The 27,471-nt window shown below is 45.0% G+C and overlaps 1 protein-coding gene across 2 annotated transcripts in view; it reads left to right on the top strand.

The window, feature by feature from the left end:
- LOC145341554 (cysteinyl leukotriene receptor 1-like) overlaps window positions 1-26,108 on the top strand; it is a 38,262-nt gene extending 12,154 nt beyond the window's left edge. Inside the window, exons 2-3 of one of the 2 annotated variants that reach the window (XM_080186530.1) lie at window positions 15,806-16,013; window positions 24,668-26,108. In XM_080186530.1, coding sequence (XP_080042656.1) covers window positions 24,678-25,793 — 1,116 coding nt within the window. In that variant the 5' untranslated portion in view covers window positions 15,806-16,013; window positions 24,668-24,677 and the 3' untranslated portion in view covers window positions 25,794-26,108. The remainder of the gene's footprint in view (window positions 1-15,805; window positions 16,014-24,667) is intronic. The other variant, XM_080186531.1, reaches the window with a different exon arrangement.
- Window positions 26,109-27,471: the final 1,363 nt, after the last annotated feature.

Below are 27,471 nucleotides of genomic sequence, written 5' to 3'. Positions count from 1 at the left end.
TGGGTAAAGATAGAACAGGGATCCCTTTCCCCATGCATGAAGCCTTTGGAAATACAGATAAGAGTTATGTTAGCGGCCCCCTTCTATGGGACTAATTTTCCCATTAGGAGTTAACCCTCAGTGAAACCAGCCTCTGAATTGATAGCCACAATAAAGTCAATAACTTAGCATCTTCCCCCAGTCCTGCACCAATCATAACTGTTCCTGATGCAATGATACTGTATTATTTTGATATATTTTACATTTAATGTAGGGTTGCTTTAAAAGGCAGTGTTGCGTTACAAGAGTCAAATTGTCTGGGAAAATGTGCAGCTCAGATGTTGAGAGCTGGATAATGACTGATATTAGCTAGGAATGTGTTACTTTGTCGCGTTAATAACCTTTTGCTTCCTTAGGTTCTCCTGGGATTTCAGATTAGATCTGCATAAGACCATAAGACATAGCAGCAGAATTAGGCCACTTGGCCCATCGAGTCTGCTCTGCCATTCAATCATGGCTGATATTTTTGTCATCTCCACTCTCCTGCCTGTTCCCCATAACCCCTGATCCCCTTATTAATCAATAACCTATCTATCTCTACCTTAAAGACACTCAATGACCTGGCCTCCGCAGCCTTCAGCGGCAAAGAGTTCCACAGATGCACCACTCTCTAGCTGAAGAATTTCCTCTCATCTCCGTTTCAGAGGATCATCCCTTTAGCCTGAGGTTGTGCCCTCTGGTTCTAGTTTTCCTTCAAGTCGAAACAACCTCTCCACGTCCACTTTATCCAGGCTTCGCAGTATCCTGTGAGTTTCAATAAGATCTCCCCTCATCCTTCTAAACTCCAATGAGTGCTGACCAAGAGTACTCAACTGTTCCTCATATGACAAGCTCTTCATTCCAGGGATCATTCTTGTGAACCTCCTCTGGACCCTTTCCAAAGCCAGCACATCCTTCCTTATATATGTGGCCCAAAACTGCTCACAATACTCCAATGGGGTCTGACCAGAGCCTTATACAGCCTCAGAAGTACATCCCTGCTCTTGTGTTCTAGCCCTCTTGACATGAATGCTAACATTGCATTTGTCTTCCTAGCTGCCGACTGAACCTGTCAGTTAACCTTAAAAGAACCTTGAATGAGAACTCCCAAGAGCCTTTGTGCTTCTGATTTCCTAACCGTTTCCCATTTAGAAAATAGTCTATGTCCCCATTCCTCCTTTCAAAGAGTGTAACCTCACACTTTTCCACATTGTATTCCATCTGCCAATTCTTTGCCCACTCTCCTATGCTGTCCCTTTACATAACTTTGTATCATCTGCAAACTTAGATACAGTGCCTTCAGTTCCTTCTTCCAAATTGTTAATGCATATTGTGAAAAGTTGTGGTCCCAGCACTGACCCCTGAGGCACACCACTAGCTGCTAGCTGCAGTCCTGAAAAAGACCCCTTTATCCCCACTTCTACCAGTCAACCAATCCTCTACCTACGCCAGGATCTTACCCTTAACAGCATGGGCTCTAACTTACTGAACAATCTCCTATGCGACACTTTGTCTGGAAATCTAAATAAATCATGACCACTGGTTCTCCTTTATCTAACTTCCTTGTTACCTCGTCAAAGAACTCCTAACAGACATGACCTCCCATTGATGAAGTTGTGCTGGCTTATTCCTATTTTATCATGCATTTCCAAGTACTGCACAACCTCATCTTTAATAACGGATTCTAAAATCTGGCCAATGATCAAAGTCATGTTAACCAGCCTATAATTTCGCATCTGCTGCCTCCTTCCCATCTTAAACATTAGCTACTTCCCAGTCACCTGGGACCCCCCTAGCCTCCTGTTCTTCCTGAAAGATCACCACCAATGTCTCCACAATTCCCTCAGCTATCTCTTTTAGAACGCTGGGGTGTAGTCCAACCAGTGCAGAGTAATGTGGTCAATGGCAGGAGCTAAGCCTGCAGGAAGAAATAGTTTCATTTTCATTTTATAATACAGAGGAATTGCTACCTGGAGTTGGTAGAAGAGAAAAGTATCCCTGGGTCTCTTCCATTCTGCAGAGGCTTTCTGACAGCACCAAGACTGTTAACCTATGTCAAAATAAGTATGTTTGTGTTTCACTAACTAATTAAATAGGGGTTTAAGTCTATAAGTGAAATATTGTTTGATTGGAATTAATAATGATAGGCTAGCAGTTAAGAATTGGATCTTGTCATGTTTAAGTATTGTTAAAGGTTAATTTAATTCATTTGTTATAGTAAAGCTGTTAAATAATTCTTTTTCACTGAAAGCTCCGTGGTTAGTCATAGAATCGAGTCTGGAACAAAATATCCTATCCGCGCATTAATACCAAAATAGAAAGATTGCTGGGGTGTAGCTCTGGCTTCATCGGGGCTCTGATCTGGTATCCCGTCACTGGTTCTCCACTTCCTCTCTCCCCTCAGTCCACATTGGCTTGCTGTATCCTCATGTCAAGTCGGAATCTATCACCAGAATTCTACTGGCTCGCCCGTCACGGAATCGGAACAAGCGATGTGCAGACAGTAGAAATGTCCACTAACTCTGAAGCTACGAGCAAGTTTAGTAGAATTGAGGTTCAATGTATTTTTCAGACGACACTACGAGACATCAGAGGCTGAATTCACAATAGGTTAAGGGACAAATTAGACCCTTTGATTCACTCATTTCCTTCCGTTCAGGATTATGTCTCAATGTTTCTTTCCAGGCACCCATTTTCTCTCACCTGGCACGCCCACACTGGACTCAAACCAAAACCAACATATCTTCCCTGAGATCCACAAGCTGATATCCCTTGGGAGTGCAGGCTTTGGAACCACTCCTCTGCCAGAGGCTGACGTTTATAACTGACTCCATCTGTTGTTCTGTTCATAGGGATGGTGAGAGAATCAGTGGTGACACATGTTGCCTTCTGCCTTCATCACTACCTCTGGCAGCTGGCAATTGTTTGGCATCAGTGAAGTGTCACCTGGTCGGTGCCAATAGAAGGGAAGGATATAACCCTCCATGCTACTTTTCTTTATTCATCTAGGGAATGCGGGCTAGCTCACCATTTGTTGCCCATCCCTAATTGCCCTAGAGAATTTGAGCCGCTCTTTCGACCCACTGCAATCCGTGAGGTGTATGTACACCCACAACGCTGCTAGGGATGACCTTCCAGGATTTTGATCCAGCCACAGTGAAGGAACGCCATATATTTCCAAGCCAGTATGGCAAGTGACTTGGAAGGGAAACTCAAAGTAGTGGTGTTCACATGTGTCTGCTGCCCTTGTCCTTATAGAGGGTAGCGGTTGTAGGTTTGGAGATGTGCTGTCCAAGGAGCCTTGGTGAGTTGCTGCAGTGCATCTTGTAGATGCCACACACTACTGCTTCCATCTGACAGTGGTGTAGGGAGTGAATGTTTGTGGAAGGGATAACAACCAAATTGGCTGCTTTGTCCTCTCTTCTCTGCAGGGGATATTCCACGCAGTCTATCTGGAACACATCCATCATTAAAATGAAGCAGAAAATCCTGGCCAATGTCCCAGTTACACACAGTTACCAACCTTCCATGTTTGCCCTGGAGTTTCCAGGAGTTAAAGATTCTGGGACATTAACTTCAGGCAAAACTCAGAACAAAAGAATCAATAGGGGAGTTTTGAAAAGCTGTTTGTCTTCATTTTCTTTGAACACTTGTTTATTAGAACATAGAACCCTACAGCGCAGAAACAGGCCCTTCAGCCCATCGAGTCTGCACCGACCACAATCCCACCCAGGCCCTATCCCCATATCCCTACACATTTACCCATTAATCCCTCTAACCTACACATCCCAGGACACTAAGGGGCAATTTTAGCATGGCCAATCAACCTGACCCACGCATCTTTGGACTGTGGGAGAAACCGGAGGAAACCCATGCAGACACGGGGAGAATGTGCAATCTCCACACAGACAGTGACCTGAGCCGGGAATCAAACCCAGGACCCTGGAGCTGTGAAGCAGCAGTGCTAACCACTGTGCCACCGTGCCGCCATTCTAACGTTTAGTTAGAAAAATGTTGGAAATGCACTGATAACAATCCTACCCAGGCCCTATCCCCATAACTTCACATATTTTCCCCGCTAATCCCGCTAATCTACACATTCCGGGATACTAAGGGGCAACTTAGCATGGCCAATCAAGATAGCGTACATCTTTGGACTGTGGGAGGAAACCAGAACACCCGGAGGAAACCCATGTAGTCGCTTCAAAGTTGCCCTGCAAGTCACACAGATTCCTGGCCTAGAAATATTTTGCTGTTCCGCCATTGTCAGTCGGTCAAAAGACAAGAATGGAAGAAATACGAGCAGGAGTAGAGTATGAGGCTCATTGTCTCTGCCCCACCATTCAATAATACAAGATAGCTGACCTTGGTCTTCAACTTCCTGGAGCTCTGTGGGAACACTTTCACCACACCTACTGCAATAGTTAATCCACTATCTCAAGGGGCAACAAGCGAAAAGCAATGAATGCCAACTTGCCATCCCCAGAATTAATCGAATTAAATCAGGGTATGGCATGTCCCTGAGCCATCTGGAAATAAACCTCTCATTATGTGACCTTAGATTGCTCTTGGAGATTCCCAAATGTAGCCTGGAGCACAGGCGCCCAACGTACCCCTGGACCTTCATTGCCTACATATCAGGGAAAAGCTTGCTCTTGCCACAGAGTTTCCTGCCCAAACAACTGGGATTATATTCCAATTTCCCAATACATGCTCTCAGCAGAAGAGGCCCTGCCCCAATAAAACTTTACATTTGATCCATCGATTATGAGCTCAGCCTATCAATTAATAGCCACTGCAAGACTAAATGAGACATTTGCTTTCCTACACACCATTCACAACATTGGGATAGCCCAACATGCTTTACAAAGTATTCTTGAAATGTTTTCACTGTTAGCATGGAAAACATGGCAGTCAATTTATGCACAGCAGGATCCCATAAACATCAGTAAGATCTTCTATCTTGAGACTGCTGAGAAGTCTTTAAAAAGTAAACGTTGACCAGATCACCATGGAGACACCCTTTGCTTTTTTTTCCAGAACGGTGCCATTGGAACATTTATGCATCTGTGAGAGCAAAGATGGCATTAGTTCAACACAAAAACAGAAAACGTCAGAAAATCTCAGCACGTCAGAGAGAATAGAGCCAATGTTTCGAGCCTGGTTGACCCTCTGTCAGAGTTAACGAAGTTTAGTTTAATAACCCTTTCAAACAATGCTACCTCCGACAGAGCAAATTGCTTCCATACTTCACCAGAGGCATCAGCAAGGTTCATGATCTCATTTTTTGGCAGTGAGACTTGATCTCACAATCTTCCGAGTCAGACGCAAGAGGGTTATTATTAAGCCACGCCTCAGTTCCTGGGCATGACTGTGCCATTTTGAAATCCCTGTTTGTAGCTAAGCTCGCAGCTTACTTTTTTATTCATTCATGGCACGTGGTTGTCCCTGGCTGACCAGCTTTTATTGCCCATCCTTTGTTGCCCTTGTCCAGAGGGTCGTTGAGAGTCAACCACATTGCTGTGGTCCTGGATTAACATGTAGACCGGACCAGGTAAGGATGATCGATTTCCTTCCCTAAAGGACATTCGTGAACCAGATGGGTTTTTCCAACAATGGATAATGGTTTCATGGTCATTAGTGAATCAGTAAATTCTTAATTCCAGAATGTTGCTGCATTTAAAAATTCTAACTAGCCACTGTATAAAACCATTTCCTCATGTCGCCTCCGCCAATTACCTTAAATCAGCATGTAAGGGGGTTGGAAAGTCCGGCCCACATCACAAATTGAATATTTTTGATTGCCCCAATTCCACCTTGAGACTCTGCTCCGGATACTTGTCACAGCATCCATGTTGAGCAACTGCTATAGCCCAAGAGTAGTTTCCTGCTGTTGTAGCATTCTTGTGTAACGTGGGCTTCAAGCTGGAATGGGGCAGCCCTCCTTCTTGAACATAAGAACATAAGAACATAAGAAATAGGAGCAGGAGTAGGCCATCTAGCCCTTTGAGCCTGCCCCGCCATTCAATAAGATCATGGCTGATCTGTCGCGGCTCAGTTCCACTTTCCCGCCCTCTCCCCATAACCCTTAATCCCCTCTCTTATCAAGAACCCATCAACCCGCTTCTTAAAAATATTTAGCGAGGTAGCCTCCACCACTTCAACGGGCAGAGAATTCCAGAGATTCACCACCCTTTGAGTGAAGAAGTTCCTCCTCAACTCCGTTCTAAACCGCCTCCCCCTTATCTTGAGGCTGTGCCCCCTAGTCCTACTGTCTTTTTTGAGCGGGAAGAGTCTTTCCACCTCTATCCTATCCATCCCATTCATCATCTTATACGTCTCAATGAGATCTCCCCTCATTCTTCTAAACTCTAACGAGTACAAGCCTAGTTTATTCAGCCTCTCCTCATAGCTCAATCCCCTCAACTCCGGTATCAGCCTAGTAAACCTCCTCTGCACTCCCTCCAGGGCCAAAATATCCTTGCGCAGGTGCGGCGCCCAAAACTGCACACAGTACTCCAGCTGCGGCCTCACCAATGCCCTATACAGCTGCAGCAAGACCTCCCTACTTTTATATTCAATCCCCCTCGCTATGAAGGCCAGCATCCCATTCGCCTTCCTGACCACCTGCTGCACCTGCAAGCTGGGTTTTTGCGACTCATGCACAAGGACCCCGAGGTCCCTCTGCACCGTCGCCTGCTGCAGTTTTTCGCCACGTAAGTAATAGTCCTTCCTACCATTCTTCCTACCAAAGTGGACCACCTCACACTTGCCAACATTAAATTCCATTTGCCATTTCCTGGCCCATTCGCCCAGCCTATCTAGATCCTTCTGCAGACTCTCCACACCCTCCGCACAATTTGCCTTTCCCCCAATCTTGGTGTCATCAGCAAATTTCGACACCCTGCACTCGGTTCCCTCCTCCAGATCATCTATATAAATGGTAAATAGCTGAGGCCCCAGCACCGACCCCTGGGGCACCCCACTAGTCACCAACCGCCAATCCGAATAGCACCCATTGACCCCCACTCTCTGCCTCCTATTTGACAACCAATCCTCTATCCACGCTAACACCCTACCCCCAACTCCATGTCCCCTGACCTTCTGCAATAACCTCTTGTGAGGTACCTTGTCAAACGCCTTCTGAAAATCCAGAAAGACCACATCCACCGGCTCTCCTCTATCCACTGCCCTAGACACACCCTCATAGAACTCCAGTAAATTTGAACCTTCATGTCTTTTCATTTCAGCAACATTGTCTTGGGATGTTCAGTCCACTGTGGGAACATCATGAGTCAGTGCCCTGGTCAGAAAGGAGAGCCAAATCCCATTGGGAAAAGGCAGTTGAGTCTGATTGATCACAGTACAATAAATATATTGCATTGTTTCAATAACTTTGGTTATACTGACGTATGTGTGAGGGTGTTGTACTTGGTGGTTTCACAATATCCTGTTCCGTGTCAAAATAAAAAATGAAGACAGTAATGAAACACTTTGAAATATCTTCATTGCTCTGAGAAGTGACACAGCAAAGTTAACAGTAACTCCTTAGGTTTCACCAGCCGGAAGTGGTGTGCCAGATCCTAACAGTGTACAGCCAAGCCACTTGTTTACACTGAAGCATCTCCAGAAGCCTTGTGGCGCACTGGGTAGCGTCCCTGCTCTGAGCCGGAGGTTTGAGTCCCGCTCTGGAACGCGATGGCCATGGAAGCCATGTTCGGAACGCGGCCAAACCAACTGTTTATCAAACTGCAAATCTACCCCACACACCCGTCTGTGGCAGGTGGACAGAGTGGGTGGATCTCCTGGTCAGTCAGAGGTTACAATGGCAAACTGCTGCACCAGTGGGGTTTGTTAACTTGCAGGTTGGCAAAGACACAGGACCCCAACACAGCCCGAGTCAAGAAAGCACAGAGCTCCCAGCCACCAGAGTACGATACATGTAGTAATATGACCATTTTCTTTAGATCTCTATCTCACCCATATTTTTCGAACCAGAATTCCTAAAAAAAAGAGACGGACGCATTCTTTGATTTGATTGTCACAATCAACTTACTAGGATGTTACCGGGACTTGATGATTGAGCTATGAGAGGTGGGATAGACTGGGACCTTTATCCCTGGAGCATAGGAGGCTGAGGGATGATCTTATAGAGATCTATAAAATAATGAGGGGTATAAATCAGTTAGGTAGTCAATATCTTTTCCCAAAGGTAGGGGAGTCCAAAACTAGAGAGTATAGTTTAAGGTGAGAGGGGAGAGACACAAAAGGGTGCAGAGTGATAATTTTTTCACACAGAAGGTGGTGAGCATCTGGAACAAGCTGCCAGAGCTAGTAGTAGAGATGGGTACAATTTTGTTTTTTGAGAAGCGTTTAGACAGTTACATTGGTAAGATGGGTATAGAGGGATATGGGCCAAATGTGGCCAATTGGGACTAGCTTAGTAGTTAAAAAAGGGCAGCATGGACAAGTTGGGCTGAAGGGCCTGTTTCCATGCTGAAAACCTTTACAATTCTTTGACTCCATGTCTTGGGATACAGTGAAAATTATTGTTTCTTGCACGCTGTACTGACAAAACATACCATTCATAGAGTACACATAAGGTAGAAAGAAGGAAGAGGGTGAAAAACATAACACTCATCATTAGAGAGCAGAGAAACATCAGCTTAATATATGGTATGTGCATTGAAAAGTCTGATGGCAGTAGGGAAGAAGCTGTTCTTGAGCCGGTTGGTACATGATCTCCAACTTTCGTATCATTTTCCCGACAGGAGAAGGTGGAAGAGAGAATGTCCTAGGTGTGTGGAGTCCTTCATTATGTTGGCTGCTTTGCTGAGGCAGCAGGAGGTATAGACGGAGTTAATGGATGGGGGGCTGATTTGTGTGATGGATTATGTTAACAACACTTTGTAGTTTCCTGCGGTCTTGGTCAGAGCAGGAGCCGTACCAAGCTGTGACACACCTGAAAAGAATGCTTTCTATGGTGCATCTGGAAAAGTTGGTGAGAGTCCCTGTGGACATGCCAAATTTCTTTAGTCTTCTGAGAAAGACGAGGCGTTTGTGGGCTTTCTTGACCATAGCCTCGGCGTGGAGGCACCGGGACAGGTTGTTGGTGATCTGGGCACCTAAAAACTTGAAGTTCTCAACCGTTTTTGTAAACAGTGTCCACACATCAAAATGCACTCTCAAGTGAACACGTGACCAAAGTAATAAACGTAGGGAATAAAAACTTCTTTACAAAGGCAGTCCAAGACGCATGTGTAGGAATCGCAGCAACAGAAGTGCAGATAGGACGGCCAAACACATTTCACATGAGTAAACTATCCTGTAGCAGGTGCCTTATCCCCTTTGTCCGAAGGACATCTGAGATGCCATCATCATCTCTGTCCAAGTTTGTAGCTATCTTACGAGCTTCAGTCAGGCAGAAGTTTACACTCGCTGAGCGAAAGTAATGTTGGCCTTTATAGCGAGAGGGATAGAATATAAAAGTAGGGAGGTCTTGCTGCAACTGTACAGGACACTGGTGAGGCCGCAATTGGAGTACTGTTTGCAGTTTTGGTCACCGCATTTGTGAAAGGATATATTGGCCATGGAGGGAGTGCAGAGAAGGTTCACTAGACTGATACCAGAGATGAGGGGGTTAGCCTATGAGGAGAGATTGAATAGACTGGGTCTGTACTCGTTAGAGTTTAGAAGGCTGAGGTGGGATCTTATAGAAACATACAAGATAATGAAGGGGCTAGATAGGGTAGAGGTAAGGAGATTCTTCCCGCTTAGAAAGGATAGCAGAACAAGAGGGCACAGCCTCAAAAAAAGGGGTGGGGGAGCAGTTTAGAACGGAGTTGAGGAGGAACTTCTTCACTCAAAGCGTGGTGAGTCTCTGGAATTCTCTGCCCATTGAAGTGGTGGAGGCTACCTTGCTGAATATATTTAAGTCACGGATAGATAGATTTCTCTTAGACAAGGGAATTAAGGGTTATGGGGAGAAAGTGGGAAAGTGGAACTGATCCACTTCAGATCAGCCATGATCTTGTTGAATGGCGGGGCAGGCTCGAAGGGCTAGATGGCCTACTCCTGCTCCTATTTCTTATGTTCTTATGTTCTTATGAATGGCCTTATCCAGCCTGGAATCAGTGCAGGAGATGTTCCCAGAACAGAAATCTCCTTTGGCCTCCGGTGGGATTTTATGATCTCACCCTAGCAAGGCTGAGAAATCCTGTCTACGATAATCATTGCGCTTAGTGGGGGGGAGGACCATGCAAAGGTCCATTGACCCCGGGTGGAATTTCCAGTCTTGGGAGAAGGGCAGACAGAAAATTCTGCCAATTGTTTACCTGACTGGCCAGCTTGCCGACATAATGGGCAAAATACCCGTGATGTGCGTGAAGGCGGGGACCGATGGTATCTTGGTCATGTTCGGTCAAGGTGAAATGTTCAGCACTCCTGGAAGGAGGAAGAGGCAGTGCAGGGAGCCTTGGCATCAGCAGATGTGTGAACCTCATCTCACAGTGAATCCAAGGCTAGATGGATACCAGGGTGCGTGACTTGTGCTCAGTGTTGTACCCCTTCTTCACTCATCAACAAGTGAGGCAGAGGTAAATGAGCTGTAGCCAATGAGGAAGCAATATGTTCTCCAGTGAAAGTGACATCTCGTCATGCTCATCAAGAGGTCAGCCTTGATGACTGAGGCCACCTTTCTGCTGGAGGTTGTCCTCAGAGAAAGACTTGATCAAACATCAAAGTCAACTTTCATCTGATTGCAAGCTAAAATCAGTCAGATCTCAGAGATGACTGAGTACCTATGGTCTGAAAACTAGAATGTGGGTGAATGCTCTGCTGATATGGGTGCTTTAACAATAGAGTAATTGGGGCAGTAATTTATCATCCATCCAAGAATCGGGTCCAATTTTAGGAACCAATTCAGGGTGAAGCGATGGCACCGTGCTAAAGTTACTGAGCTACTAATCCAATGACTCAGGGTAATGCTCTGGGACCTGGGTTCGATTCTCACCTTGGCAGATGGTGAAATATAAAAATTCAATAAAAATTGGGAATTAAAAGTCTAATGATGACCAACAGGAGGGTGATGGTCTCGTGGTATTATTGCTAGACTATTAATCCAGAAACTCAGCTAATGTTCTGGGGAACCGGGTTCAAATCCTGCCATAGCAGATGGTAGAATTTGAATTCAATGAAAATATTTGGAATCCACGAATGACCATGAAACCATTGATCGTTGGGAAAAAAAAATCTGTTCACAAATGTCGTGTAGGGAAGGAAATCTGCAGTCCTTACCTAGTCTGGCCTACATGTCAGTCCAAAGTCACAACAATGTGGTTAACTCTTAAATGCCCTCTGAAATGGTTCAAGGACAATTAGGCATGGACAATAATTGCTGGCCCTGCCAAAGATACCCCCACCCCATAAAAGAATAAGAAAGAAATCTGTTACACTGTGAGCACTGGAGACGTCACCTCACTTGCTGCTTGAAGTCATGATTTAGGACAGCCCAAGGATTTCTATAGGAATACGCTGCAGTGAGGTAACCTTTCGTTTTAGGTTTATCTGTATATTTCCTCATCGGCACACGCAGTTCACATCTTGAATTGGGACAACCTGAAAACAGACAGAGAGAGAAAGCTGCCATCAGTTAGATTGAAGCCTAGAGACAGCTTTGGGAGGGAGACAAAGAAATTTGCCAGAATCCGCAAACCAGTTACGAAAGGGTTATCAAAAATCAAGAGGGTTTTCTGATTTGGAGTGCTGGGCAAGAAAGCAATGAGACCCATGCTTGATCTGGGGTGTCCAGAATCATGAGATGCTGAAAGAGGGTTGATGTATCAACAAGCCAGGTGTTAGTTGAAGAACCCCAATAAATCTCTTAGCTCAGATAATATCAGGAGAACCATGGGAATTCAAAATGAATTCCTGAGAGCTGTGGCAGACTCAGGTTTTGTCCCAGAAGAAGTGGACAAACACTCAAGGCACTATAAAGTACAGGGGAACATTTGGGTGAAAACAATGTTAAAACAAGGAGTATGCTGCAGAGACTTTTGGACTTAAAGAATAAGTGTTTATTGTATGTACTATTAAGCTCAAAATACTTTGTTTAACACAGTAAAATATTTTGTAGAAATTGTGAAAATTTGTAGTATAATTCTTTCAGTTAATAACTGAGAGTTCATTATTTTTTAATATTCACTAATTTCCATTTACTAAGTTGATAAGTTTGTTTGCAATCAAGGAATCACATTGACATAGTTAATCACAACTTTCCACATACCTATATCTTTCCTTCTTATTGCAGTGTGGCTGGATTATATTACAGTGTATTAGCCCCAGTTCTCCTTTCCTGTCAACCTGTCCCAGAAAGCTATGACCTCCTCAACATGAAGACATATTCCCTAACATTGTCGAAAACTTTATCCTTTACAACTTTGTTCTGCTGCATTGAAATAGAATCATAGATTTCCTACAATGAAGCAGGAGGCTATTCTGCCCATTGTGTCTGCATTGACCCTTCGACAGAGCATTCTACCCAGGCTCGATCTCATAACCCCATATATTTACCTCACCAATCCACCTAATGGCACAATGGTTAGCACTGCTCCCTCACCACACCAGAGACCTGGATTCAATTCCAGGCTTGGGTGGAGTTTGCACGTTCTCCCTGTGTCTGTGTGGGCTTCCTCCGGATGCTCTGGTTTCCTCCCACAGTCTGAAAGCCGTGATTGACCTGAACAGGTGCCGAAATGTGGTAACTAGGGGAATTTCACAGTAACTTCATTGCAGTGATAATGTGAGTCTTACTTGTGACAAATAAAAAAACAACTTTAACCTGCACAATTTTGGAGTGTGGGAAGAAGCTGGAGCACCCGGAAGAAACCCTCGCAGACACGAGGAGAATGTGCAGACTCCATACAGACAGTCACTCGAGGCCGGAATTGAACCGGGTCCCTGACGCTGTGAGGCAACAGTGCTAATTATTGTGCCAGCCTTTAGACTTGGCAGAATGTACTAAGTATTTCTAATTTTTGGGATCTTAATTATACATGGAGTCGCAAATTTATTTCCAGTGCTACTAATGCACAGTTAACAAGTTCAACTAAAAGCCTTCTACTTCCTGTTAATACGAAGGAACTAAGTTGTTTAAAATAGATGTATTAACACTATGGAGGAGACAGGGGTTACATATGACTGTATTTAAAGAAAGACTTGCATTCATACAATAACTTTCCTGACCTCATGTTCAAAAGCACTTGTAGCTACAAGTCTGTCACACGAGGAGACATTAAATTGGTTCGGATTATATTCATTAGAATTTAGAAGAGTGAGAGGGTACCTCACATAGAGGGAGAGGAGAAACTTATAAAATTCTAACAGGGTTAGACAGAGTAGATTCAGGAAAAATGTTCCCAATGGTGGGGGAGTTCAGAACTAGGGGTCAAAGTTTGAGGATAAGGGGTAAACCTTTTGGGACTGAGCTAAGGAGCATTTTCTTCACTCAGAGGGTTGTGAGTGTGTGGAATGCACTACCACAGAATACCGCTGAGGCCAAAATGTTGTCTGATTTCTAGAAGAAGTTACACATAGCTCTTAGAACTAAAAGGACCAAAGGATCCACTACCGTTTGCCGATCACCACAACACTTCCACAGCAGATGCCATTTCCCTGGCCCTACACTCAACCCTGGAACACCTAGATAACAAGGACACCTATGTTAGACTCCTATTTATTGACTACAGTTCAGTCTTCAATACTATTGTTCCCACGAAACTCATCTCCAAACTCTGTGGCCTGAGGTTTGTCACTTCCCTCTGCGACTGGATCCTGAACTTCCTAACTCTCAGACCACAATCAATAAGGATGGGCAACAACACCTCCTCCACGATCATCCTCAACACCGGTGTCCCACAAAGTTATGTTCTCAGCCCCCTACTATACTCCTTATACTCCTATGACTGTGTGGCCAAATTCCCCTCCAATTTGATTTTCAAGTTTGCTGATGACACCACCATAGTGGGTCGGATCTCAAACAATGACAAGCAGAGTATAGAAATGAGATAGAGAATCTGGTGAACTGGTGTGGCAACGATAATCTCTCCCTCAATATCAACAAAATGAAGGAGATTGTCAGCAACTTCAGGAAGCGTAAAGGAGAGCATGCCCCTGTTTCCCTCAATGAGAATGATGTAGAAAGGGTCGAGAGTTTCAAGCTTTAGTTGTCCAGATCACCAACAACCTGTCCTGGTCCGCCCATGCCGACACTATAGTTAAGAAAGCCCACCAACACCTCTACTTTCTCAGAAGACTAAGGAAATATGGCATGTCAGCTACGACTCTTCACAGATGCACCCTAGAAGGCATTCTTTCTCGTTGTCTCACAGCTTGGTATGCCTCCTGCTTTGCTGAAGACTGCAAGAAACTACAAAAGGTCGTGAATGTAGCCCAATCCATCACGCAAACCAGCCTCCCATCCATTGACTGTCCACACTTCCTGCTGCCTCAGCAAAGTAGCCAGCATAATTAAGGACTCGCGCATTCCTGCCACCTCCTTCCTTCACGAAAAAGGTACAAAAGTCTGACATCATGTACCAACTAACTCAAGAGCAGCTTCTTTCCTGCTGCTGTCAGACTTTTGAATGGACTGACCTTGCATTAAGTTGATCTTTCTCTGCACCCTAGCTATGATTGTACCACTACATTCTACACCATCTCGTTTCCTTCTCTATGAATAGTATGTTTTGTCTGTATAGCGCGCAAGCAACAATACTTTTCACCCTGTGCTAATACAAGTGACAATAATAAGTCAAATCAAATCAAAATCAGGGAGGAAGCGGGGGTAGATCAGGATATTCAATTCGATGATCAGCCACGATCAAAATGAATGGCAGGGCAGGCTCGAAGAGCCAAATGGCCTCCTCCTGCTTTTAGTTTCTATGTTCCTATCGTTGGAATGAAAGATATTCAGCCACCAGTTTGTACACAGCAATGTCTCATTGTGTTAATGAGTTGACAAGCTGGTTTTTAGTGGATGTTGGTTAAGGATTATTGGTCAGCTAGAAGAACGCCCATGCTCTTTTTTGAGACAGAAGCTTGTATTTTTTTGCAGCAAACTGTTTATCTTATTATCTACAAGACACAGCACTCCCTTAGTATTGGCTGTTAGGGGGTGGGACGGAGCAGAATTCTGTGCTGAAATCTCGTGGAGTTAGGAATTCAACACAGTGAGTCATGTATAATATTTAAATCAAATGTGCCCCTCACTTCTCGTGCCAGGAATTCAATGCCTTTGTTTAAAAAAAAAGAGGAAAGGCAAAGGGAAATTAGAAAGCAGAACTTGAACGACGTACAGGAAAGCAGTGAGAATCATCACCATCTAACCTTCCTTATTTCAGTAAAAAAAGAATGAAAACAATTTTGAAAACATCGCGAAAAGAAAGACTGCACAGATGCAGCGATTGTGAAATCTACGCTGACTGTCCTCTTTGTCTGGAACCTCACCCCCTTTTTTATTTTGCTGATATCTTTTGGTCAAAATTAAGCTGCTTTTTTTTTTAATCGTGGCTTATGGGTTCTGAGGAAAAGCTTGCTTGATATCCAATGGAACAAAATAAAAATCTCAGTGACATATCTTTAATTTCTTTTGGAAGAGAAAATTATCTGTCTGGCTCACACTGGTTGTTCGGTTTATGCTTCTGGATGGAGGGGCAAGTTTTGCACACGTGTGTGTGTGTGTGTGTGTGGCTTTTTGTTAACAATCCATGCGTTTTTCTTGACTTCCCAGACCATATGGTACCCCTGATATGGTGTTGCCTGGAAACTGCGTGTTGTGGAAGCTGTGTGGGTGGAGACTGCACTGTTGACCACACTGATATTAGTCAGATAAATAGCAGTGCAACATGTTCTGACAGAGTTGTAATCGGGTTCAAGAAGGACAGATCATTAGCTAGCAGATGTCCAACATATTAATTCACCCGGAAACCACCTGAAATGTGAGTGCTAACTTCTATGTTGTTTTGGAAAGTACAATAATGTTTAATGGGACTGTTCTTGAACTATCATTTTAAGCCGAGATTGCTACTTAATTTGTTTGCCTGTCATTCAGGAGCTGATGTTTGATGCAGAATTTTAGAATAAATTAATCTTTCAGCATTGAAAGGGGGACATTTGACCTATTGTGCCTGTGCTAGCCCTTTGAAAGATCTGCCCAAGTAGTCCCATTTCTCCTACTCTTCCCCCATAATGCGGCTTGTGTTAACTGTTCAAATTTTGTAAGCTGCTGTTTAATTTGCTTCAGTCACCCTTTCAGGCAGCATATTCCAGCTCATTAGAAGTCACTGCGTAAAGAAAATTCTCCTCAGCTCTCGGTGGTTCTCTTGTCAATGATCTTAGATCCTGTCCTCCCAACAGTAGAAATAGTTTCTCACATTGAAACTCAGATGAACTGTCTAGCGTCACTGAAACTCAGTGTTTTGCACCATTCTAGAATGTGTCAGAATCCTGTATTTTGTCATGTTCTGACCTACCGGACAGTTATTAACATCACAATATGAGCAGCAAGAAATTTTAACCTGTATTATGTTGGATTTCATTTATTATTGTCACATGTATTAACATACAGTGAAAAGTATTATTTCTGGCACACTATATAGACAAAATATCCTGTACATAGGGGAGAAGGAAAGGAAAGGGTGCAGAGTACAATGTTACAGTTACAGTTAGCCTGTGGATCAGCTTAATATAAGATAGGCCCATTCAAAAGTCTGATGGCTGCAGGGAAGAAGCTGTTCTTGAGTGGGTTGGTGTGTGTCCTCAGGCTTTAGTATCTTTTTCCCAGTGTAAGGAGGTGGAAGAGAGAATGCCCAGGGTGCGTGGGGTCCTTGATTTATGCTGGCTGCTTTTCCCAAGACAGCAAAAGGCGTAGACAGAGTCAGTGGATGGTTTGAGTGATGAACTGGGCTTCGTTCGCAACCCTTTGTACTTTCTTGTATCGGAGCAGCAGCCATACCAAAATGTGATACATCCGGAAAGGCTTTCTATGGCGCATCTTTAAAAATTGGTGTGAGTCATAGCGGTCGTGCTGAATTTCTTTGGCTCCTAAGAAAGCAGAAGCATTGGTGGACTTACTTAACTATAGCATTGGCGTGGTGGGACCAGGGCAGGTTGTCCTGTGGAGCATTCTTGTCAGCTGTTGGAACCCAGTCATGTTCAATGGGCTAATTGTTTTGATAGATAAACAGAGCAAAGAATTCTTTACAGATGGCTTTGTCCACTGCTTAATATCAACCCGGTTCTGACATCAGCTCTTAGATCGCATTGTTGGAATTACCACCACTGCTTCCTATTGGTAAAACTAGTTAAAGACCATAAGCTGCAGTAGAAAGAGCTGGAGAAAGGAGAGGCGCAGGAGTAAGGATGGAAAGTCAGGAGATCCATGGTTAGTTGGCACCAATTTAGGCTTCTTAGGAACATGTTGGCTGAGGGAGGAAGAGAAGACAGAGAGAAACAGAAAGTTTCATACACCTGAGGTCCTGCTCAAGTATTAAAAAAGCAACTAGCACCTGCCAAACACATGACAAGGGCAACAGGCACATTGGAATAAGTTGGCATCAGAGATCTGAAGCACAAAGGGACTTGGGAGTCCTGCTTCAGGACTCTCAAGGTTAACATTGCAGGTTCAGTTGGCAGCTGGGGAAGCAAATTCCATGTTAGTGTTCATTTCTAGAGGGCTAGGATACAAGAGCATGGATTGTCTGACAAATTTATTGGAGTTCTATGAGGATGTGTCTAGGGCAGTGGATAGAGGAGAGCCGGTGGATGTGGTCTTTCTTGATTTTCAGAAGGCATTTGACAAGGTACCTCACAAGAGGTTATTGCAGAAGGTAAGGGGGCATGGAGTTGGGGGTAGGGTGTTAGCGTGGATAGAGGATTGGTTGTCAAATAGGAGGCAGAGAGTGGGGGTTAATGGGTGCTATTTGGATTGGCGGTTGGTGACTAGTGGAGTGCCCCAGGGGTCGGCGCTGGGGCCTAATTTACCATTTATATAGATGATCTGGAGGAGGGAAGCGAGTGTATGGTGTCGAAATTTGCTGATAACACCAAGATTGGTGGAACGGCAAATTGCGCGGAGGGTGTGGAGAGTCTGCAGAAGGATCTAGATAGGCTGGGCGAATGGGTCAGGAACTGGCAAATGGAATTTAATGTTGGCAAGTGTGAGGTGGTCCACTTTGGTAGGAATAATGGTAGGAAGGATTATTACTTACGTGGAGAAAAACTGCAGCAGGCGACGGTGCAGAGGGACCTCGGGGTCCTTGTGCATGAGTCGCAAAAACCCAGCTTGCAGGTGCAGCAGGTGGTCAGGAAGGCGAATGGGATGCTGGCCTTCATAGCGAGGGGGATTGAATATAAAAGTAGGGAGGTCTCGCTGCAGCTGTATAGGGCATTGGTGAGGCCGCAGCTGGAGTACTGTGTGCAGTTTTGGTCGCCGCACTTACGCAAGGATATTTTGGCCTTGGAGGGAGTGCAGAGGAGGTTTACTAGGCTGATACCGGAGTTGAGGGGGTTGAGCTATGAGGAGAGGCTGAATAAACTAGGCTTGTACTCGTTAGAGTTTAGAAGAATGAGGGGAGATCTCATTGAGACATATAAGATGATGAATGGGATGGATAGGATAGAGGTGGAGAGACTCGTCCCGCTCAGAAAGGACAGTAGGACTAGGGGGCACAGCCTCAAGATAAAGAGGGGGCAGTTTAGAACGGAGTTGAGGAGGAACTTCTTCACTCAAAGGGTGGTGAATCTCTGGAATTCTCTGCCCGTTGAAGTGATGGAGGCTGCCTCGCTAAATATATTTAAGACGCGGGTTGATGGGTTTTTGATAAGCGAGGGGATTAAGGGTTATGGGGAGAGGGCGGGAATGTGGAACTGAGCCACGACAGATCAGCCATGATCTTATTGAACGGCGGGGCAGGCTCGAAGGGCTAGATGGCCTATTCCTGCTCCTATTTCTTATGTTCTTATGTTCTTATGTACTGCTTAGACTGTATAAAAATCTGGTCAGATCCCATTTGGAATATTGTGAACAGTTTTGGGCCCCATACCTAAGGAAGGACGTGCTGACCTTGGAGGGGGTGCAGAGGAGATTCACGAGAATGATCTCAGGAATGAAGGGTTTGTCATGTGAGGAGCGGTTGAGGAGTCTGGGTCTGTATTCGATGGAGTTTAGCAGGATGAGGGGAGATCTAATTGAAGTTTACAGAATATTGAGAGGCTTAGAGTGGATGGGAGAGACAAGAACGCGAGGGCACAACCTCAGAGTGAAGGGCTGACGAATGCAGATGGAGTTTAATTTAGACAAATGCGATATGATGCATTTTGATAGATTGAACCAGGACAGGAGTTACTCAGTTGATGGTAGGGCATTGGGGAGAGTTACAGAAGAAAGAGATCTAGGGGTACATGTTCATAGCTCCTTGAAAGTGGAGTCAGAGGTGGACAGAGTGGTGAAGAAGGCATTCAGCATGCTTGGTTTCATCGGTCAGAATATTGATTACAGGAGTTGGAATGTCTTGTTGAAGTTGTACAAGACATTGGTAAGGCCACATTTGGAACACTGTGCAATTCCAGTCACCCTATTATAGAAAGGATATTACTAAGCTAGAAAGAGTGCAGAAAAGATTTACTAGGATGCTACTGGGACTTGATAGATTGAGTTATAAGGAGAGGCTGAATAGGCTGGGACCTTTTTGCTCTGGAGCGTAGGAGGCTGAGGGGTGATCTTACAGAGGTCTATAAAATGATGAGCAGTATAGACAAAATAGATAGTCAATACCTTTTCCCAAAAGTAGGGGAATCTAAAACTAGAGGGTATAGGTTTAAGGTGAGAAGGGAGAGATACAAAAGTGTCCAGAGGGGCAATGTTTTTAACAGAGGGTGGTGAGTGTCTGGAGCAAGCTGCCAGAGGTAGTAGTAGAAGCGGGTACAATTCTATCTTTTAAAAAGCATTTAGATAATTACATGGGTAAGATGCATATAGAGGGATATGGGACAAATGCGGGCAATTAGGATTAGCTTAGAGTTTTGAAAAAAAAGGGCAGCATGGACAAGTTGGGCCGAAGGGCCTGTTCCCGTGCTGTAAACCTCTATGACTCCTTTAAAACTGAGATAAGGAGGAATTTCTTCAGCCAGAGATTGCTGAATCTGTGGAATTCATTGCCACAGAGGACGTCGGAGGCCCGGTCATTGAGTGTCTTTAAGACAGGGATAGTTACATTCTTGATCAATAAGGGGTTATGGAGAGAAGGGAAGAGAATGGAGATGGGAACCGTATCAGCCATGATTGAATGGCAGAGCAGACCCAATAGGCTAAAAGGCCTAATTGTGCTCTTATGTCTTATAGTCTCATGGTGTAGCTTTTAGTGACTCATGAACAAGGCCACCCAGGTCCCTTTAAACATCAAAACTTCCCAACATCTCACTATTTCAGAAAGACTGTGCATCTCTGTCTTTTTCTATCAAAGTGGATAGCTTACATATTCCACCTGCCAAGTTTTTGCTTAAACGTTTAGTCTGTTCAAGTGCCCTTGTATCCTTATTAGAAATCAAACATTGGCACCTAATTTTGTGCATTCCATAAATTCTGGAAACATTACAGTTGGTTCCCACAAGTAAATTATTTATGTAGATCATGCGCCAGCACTGCTCCTTGTGGTACCCCTCTCGTAATGGCATACTTGGGATAAAGCGTGTTGTTACTACATAGTGAAGGAGGCTTCACGTTATCCCTTTTCTTGACCCTGTTTGATCCTGATATGGAATGCCTGAAATGTAAATAGTTCTGTTCGCCAGCACAAACCTTCCTTGCCGTGTTGTGTGCAGCTTTGTTCTTCAAATAAAATTAATTAAAATTAATTCATTGATATGCCTGAGAACACAAGTCTATCTTTCTTTAAAATATGAAACAAAATTAATAAGTTATGTTTGTATAGAATTTCATAGGCCATCCCAATCAGGCACCTTTAAAGTGCAGTCACTGTTGCAATGTATTGTTACATATTTGAAAGGGTTGCAAATTGCTTTAAGAACAAATCATGTGATTAGATGGTGATGTGATGGGAAGAGATAGGCATGAACCTCGGGTCAGCAATTTTAGCTGGGGTAAGGGCGATTATGAGGCTATCAGGAGTGAATTAGGAAGCATGGATTGGATTAGGGGATTACAGGGACTGGGAACGTCTGAAATGTGGAGTTTTTTCAAGGAGCAGCTACTGCGAGTCCTTGATAGGTATGTCCCTGTCAGGCATGGTGGATTTGGTAGATCTAGGGAACCGTGGTGCACTAAAAGAGTTGAGTCGATGGTTAAAAAGAAAAAGGAGGCTTATGTTAGGATGAGATTGGAGGGCTCAGATAGTGCACTAGAAAGCTTTAGATTGGCTAGGAGGGAGTTGAAGAGTGAGTTGAGAAGGGCTAAAAGAGGACATGAGAAGACTTTGGCTGATAGGATTAAGGAGAATCCTAAGGCGTTCTATAGGTATGTCAAGAACAGAAGGTTGGTCAGGGCAAGATTAGGGCCAGTTACAGACAGCAGGGGGAAGTTGTGTGTGGAACCGGAGGAGATTGGAGAAGTATTGAACCAATATTTCTCTTCGGTGTTCACGCAGGGGGACATGAATATAGCTGAGGAGGACATTGGGTTGCAGGGGTGTAAAATAGACAGTATTACGGTTGATAAAGAGGATGTGCTGGAAATTCTTGAGGGGCTGAAAATAGATAAGTCCCCTGGTCCGGATGGGATCTACCCTAGGATTCTCTGGGAGGCTAGAGAGGTGATTGCAGAGCCTCTGGCTCAGATCTTCAGGTCGTCATTGGTCTCTGGTGTAGTCCCGGAGGATTGGAGGATAGCGAATGTTGTCCCATTGTTTAAGAAGGGGAACAGAGACTTTGCCGGGAATTATAGACCGGTGAGTCTTACTTCTGTTGTGGGCAAGGTTTTAGAAAAAATTATTAGGGATAGGATTTATAGTTATTTGGAGTGTAATGAATTGATTAGAAATAGTCAACATGGTTTTGTAGCGGGTAGGTCGTGCCTTACTAACCTTATTGAGTTTTTTGAGAAGGTGACCAAAGAGGTGGATGGGGGTAAGGCAGTTGACGTGGTATACATGGATTTTAGTAAGGCGTTCGATAAGGTTCACCATGGTAGGCTTCTGCAGAAAATGCAGATGTATGGGATTGTGGGTAATCTAGGAAGTTGGATCAGGAATTGGCTATCAGATAGGAGACAGAGGGTGGTGGTGGATGGTAAATATTCATCATGGAGTACAGTTACGAGTGGTGTGCCTCAGGGATCTGTTTTGGGGCCACTGTTGTTTGTAATTTTTATTAATGATCTGGATGAGGGTATAGTTGGGTGGATTAGTAAATTTGCTGATGACACCAAAATTGGAGGTGTGGTAGATTGTGAGGAAGGGTGTCATAGTCTGCAGGGAGACTTAGATAGGTTGCAGAGCTGGGCCGAGAGGTGGCGGATGGAATTTAATGCGGAGAAGTGTGAGGTAATTCACTTTGGTAGGAGCAACAGATGTGTCGAGTATAGGGCTAACGGGAGGACTTTGAATAGTGTGGATGAACAGAGGGATCTAGGTGTGTGTGTACATAGATCCCTGAAAGTTGGGAATCAAGTAGATAAGGTTGTTAAGAAGGCGTACGGTGTCTTGGCGTTTATTGGTAGGGGGATTGAATTTAGGAGTCGCAGTGTAATGTTGCAACTGTACACTACTCTAGTGCGGCCGCACTTGGAGTACTGTGTGCAGTTCTGGTCCCCGCATTACAAGAAGGATGTGGAGGCGTTGGAGAGGGTGCAGAGGAGGTTTACTAGGATGGTGCCTGGTATGGTGGGGAGGTCCTATGAGGAGAGACTGAGGGATTTAGGGTTGTTTTCGTTGGAAAGAAGGCGGCTAAGAGGGGATCTTATTGAAACATATAAGATGATTAGAGGTTTAGATAGGGTGGATAGTGATAGCCTTTTTCCTCGGATGGAGAAAGCTAGCACGAGGGGGCATGGCTTTAAATTAAGGGGGGGTAGCTACAGGACGGATGTCAGGGGTAGGTTCTTTACCCAGCGGGTGGTGAAGGATTGGAATGCCCTGCCTGCTGCAGTTGTAAATGCGTCTAGTTTGGGGGCGTTTAAGAGATCTCTGGATAGGTTTATGGACGAAAAGGGATTGGTATAGGCTAGTGGGTCATTGTTTTTGTAACTGGTCGGCGCAACATCGTGGGCCGAAGGGCCTGTTCTGCGCTGTAATGTTCTATGTTCTATGTTCTATGTTCTATGATTAGGATGTTGCCACAGGCTGCTGTTATACTTTCAGTTTGTGATCTGCGCAGTGCAGAGAACAGTGTTTCAATAAATCTGCTCCTGTTATTTTGAATCTACGTGTGCTGACCATGTTCTTTTCTTTTTATTAAAACCCACAATTCCAATCAGAGTTGGGGCATTACATGTGGGAAATGTGATAACCGGATTGCACACAGCTAGGTCCCTCAAAAAGAAATGAAATAATGACAACATAATCTGATTTAGTGCAATTGTTTGTCAAACAAAATATGGCCAGGACATAGGTAGGAGGGAACTCCTGGCTTCTCCTGTTCAAAATAGTGCTGTGGGATCCTTTGTGCCCACCTGAGAAAGCAGAGGGGGCTCTTGGTTGAACACCTGTTCCAGAGAATGGCACATGGGCCAGCGCTGCACTCCCTCAGTGAAATGGCTGACCTGGATTAGGTGCTCATGCCTCCGGAGTTGATCCCAACACCATAAGCACAATTTCCACCCAAAAATCCTAAGTGCCCAACAGCAAGTCTTTCATGCCTATTATCTGAGCAAGCTAAGTTTTGATAGTTTTACGGCACTGTGTGCAACACAGACAAGGTCAGAGATTTACACCAGTGGGGGGGGTGGGGGGGAGGACCTTACCCACTGGAGAGGCTGACAATAGACTGCTCAGGTGGCCGTTTGAGTATGCGTCGATCTCCCACTATGTCAGGAAATCAGTTGACATATCCCTTCCCCTGATCACCAGCCTCCTGGTTGCTGGGCCCGACTCCTTCCCTCCCCCCCGCACCCCCCCACCCCAAACTTCGGACATCGCCAATCCCGACCACTGATGGTCAGCCCAGCCTCTGACCTCCAGCTCCACATCAACAAGCTTAGCGGGGTGGGAAAATCACGCCCCTTACTGATCTGACACCGAGACTGAACGTGGCTGACATGCACACACATACACACACGCGCACACACACACATATATATACATATATACATACATACACACACACATACACACACATACATACACACACATATACATACATATACATTCACACACACATACATACACACACATACACACACACATACATACATACACACACACATACACACACATACATACATACATACACACACACATACACACACATACATACATACACACACACATACACACACATACATACACACATACACACACATACACACACACATACATACATACACACACACATACATACACACATACACACACATATACATACACACACACACACACACACTGCTGCTGACTGACGATGTAACTCTTGATGTTTTTGACAGAGCGAAGAAGATGCTGACCACTGCAGTCCTCCACACAATTTCTCCAAGCGCCAACGAATCAAATCGAACACGCTGCCTGGATAATCACCAGTACAAATACATGGTCTACTCCATCGTGTATAGCTTTGTGTTTGTTGTCGGCTTCCTCTCCAATATATTGGCTCTGTTTGTGTTCCACCGCATCGCCAAGAGTGGGAACGCCAGCACCGTCTACCTCATGAACCTGGCTGTCGCCGACCTTCTCTTTGTCCTCAGCCTTCCCTTGCGGATCGTCTATTATCTGAGGGGGGGCGACTGGCCGTTCAGAGATTTCCTGTGCAGGGTCTCCACCTACACCTTCTACGTCAGCATGTACTGCAGCATTTTCTTCCTGACTTGTCTCAGCATATCGCGCTATTTGTCCATAGCACACTACATGAAGCATCAAAGGGTGTTCACTTTCCGACGGTGCATCATCGCGTGCATCGTCATCTGGCTGTTTGTGTGCGTGACTGCCGCCCCCTTCCTTTTGGCAGGGAGCCGATACTCTGAAGGTAAGATCAAATGCTTTGAGCCCATGTTGGCAGTTTCCTGGAGCCGCATCGCGAAGATGAACTACTTTGCATTGACTGTTGGGTTCCTCGCTCCCTTTGCGATCATTCTTGTCTGTTACTCGCTGATGATAAAGCACTTAATGCAAAGGGGCTGGCAGACACGGAGAGTCAAGAGGGATGTGGCCATGATTGTGCTGGTCCTGGGGGTGTTCCTCCTCTGCTTCCTACCTTATCACGTCCAGAGAACAGTACACTTGCATTTTCTGGTCCACCACCACACCGACTGCGACCTGGAATATATCCTCCGCAAGTCCGTCGTGGCCACCCTGTGTCTGGCAGTGGCCAACAGCTGTTTTGATCCCCTGCTTTACGTTTTTGTGGGTCAAGGGTTCCGGACGTTTGTCAAAATCTGGCTGAAGAAGAAGGAATCCAATGCCTCGTACAGCTCTACCAGCAGCAAGCTGTTCATCAGCGTGTCGTTCGTACAGCAGGGCCGGAAGCTGGAATCTGCATTCATGGAGCCCCTGAAGCCAGCCAAGACCTTGTTCCACACAGGAGACGAAGGCGAGCAGGATGGGACACGTGACGTGTGAAATGTGCTGCAAATCCAGCAAAGCTGCCCGCAGTGTCTTCTCAAATCCCCACCCATCAACCCTCCCATCACCCTCATTAGATTATAAGATTTTTATATAAGTTTATTTATTACTGTCACAAGTAAGCTCACCTTAACACTGCATTGAAGTTCCTGTGAAAGTCCACCAGTCGCCACACTCTGGCGCCTGTTCGGGTACACTGGGGGGGAGAATCTAGCATGGCTAATGCACCCTAACCAGCACATCTTTTGGACTGTGGGGGGAAGCTACAGCACCCAGAGACTACAGAGGCTACAGCACCCAGCACTACAGAGACTAAATAGACTGGGTCTGTACTCGTTGGAGTTTAGAAGGATGGGGGGCGGGGGGGATCTTATAGAGACGTATAAGATGATGAAAGGGATGGATAGGGTAGAGGTGGACAGATTCTTCCCGCTCAGAAAGGACAACAGGACTAGAGGGCACAGCCTCAAGATAAGGCGGGGTGGGGGGGTTGCAGTTTAGGACTGAGTTGAGGAGGAACTTCTTCACTCAAAGGGTGGTGAATCTCTGGAATTCTCTGCCCGTTGAAGTGGTGGAGGCTACCTCGCTAAATATATTTAAGACACGGGTAGATAGGTTTTTGGTAGGCAAGGGAATTACGGGTTATGGGGAGAAAGTGGGGAAGTGGAACTGAGCCACGACAGATCAGCCATGATCTTATTGAATGGCGGGGCAGGCGCGAAGGGCTAGATGGCCTACTCCTGCTCCTACTTCTTATGTTCTCATGTTCACCCGGAGGAAACCCACGCAGATACGGGGAGAACGTGTAAACTCCACACAGACAATGACCCAAGCTGGGAATCGAATCCAGGTCCCTGCACTGTGAGTTGCCAGTGTTAACCATTGTGCCACCGTGCAGCCCATTACGAGAGATTAGGAGAGGATTCTTCTCTTGGGCAGTTGGTTGACTAACCATTTTATTTACGTGCTTTGAATAGTAAATAGCAGAGTGGCAAGGTGTAGACAATTGGGAAAATGGGAATTTTCCCACCATTCATCATATTGTCAAGGGATCCACATTGCCTGCAATCCAAAAGTGTAGGGATGCAAGGGGGGAGATTAGAGGGTTGCCATCCCAATCAATTCTCCTTTTTTATTATTTGTTCACAGGATATGGCTAGGCCAGCATTTATTGCGCATTCCTAATTACCCTGCAGAAGATGCTGGTGAGCCACCTTCTTGAACCCCTGCAGTTGATGTGGTGTAGGTGCATCCATAGTGCTGTTAGGGAGGGAGTCCCAAGATGTTTGACCCAATGAAAGTGAAGGAATGGCAATATCCTTCCGAATCAGGATGGGGAATGACTTGGGGGGAACCTGTCAGTGGCAGTGGCCCCATTTGCCTCCTTCCCTTCTCCTTCCAGACAGGAGAGGTCACGGGTGTTATCAAAGGAATTGCTGCAGTGCAACCTCTAGAGGGGACACACTCCTGCATTGATCGTATAGCCACATTAGGAGAGGCCATGCAAGGGAGTGACTCTAAAAGGACAGAAGATAAAGAAATCTCCTTCATTAAATATGTTCAAAGATATATAAATCTGAAACAAAAACTGCCACATACGTACTTTTCTGTTATTTGTCTGGACATTTTTATGTTTCAGTTCTCCAAAGATATTTAATTATGTATCATTATTGAC

This window comes from Carcharhinus amblyrhynchos, chromosome 3, assembly GCF_965287045.1.
Source record: "Carcharhinus amblyrhynchos chromosome 3, sCarAmb.v2.hapA, whole genome shotgun sequence".
NCBI classification, from domain to species: domain Eukaryota; kingdom Metazoa; phylum Chordata; class Chondrichthyes; order Carcharhiniformes; family Carcharhinidae; genus Carcharhinus; species Carcharhinus amblyrhynchos.
This window is presented reverse-complemented; position numbering and strand designations above follow the sequence as displayed.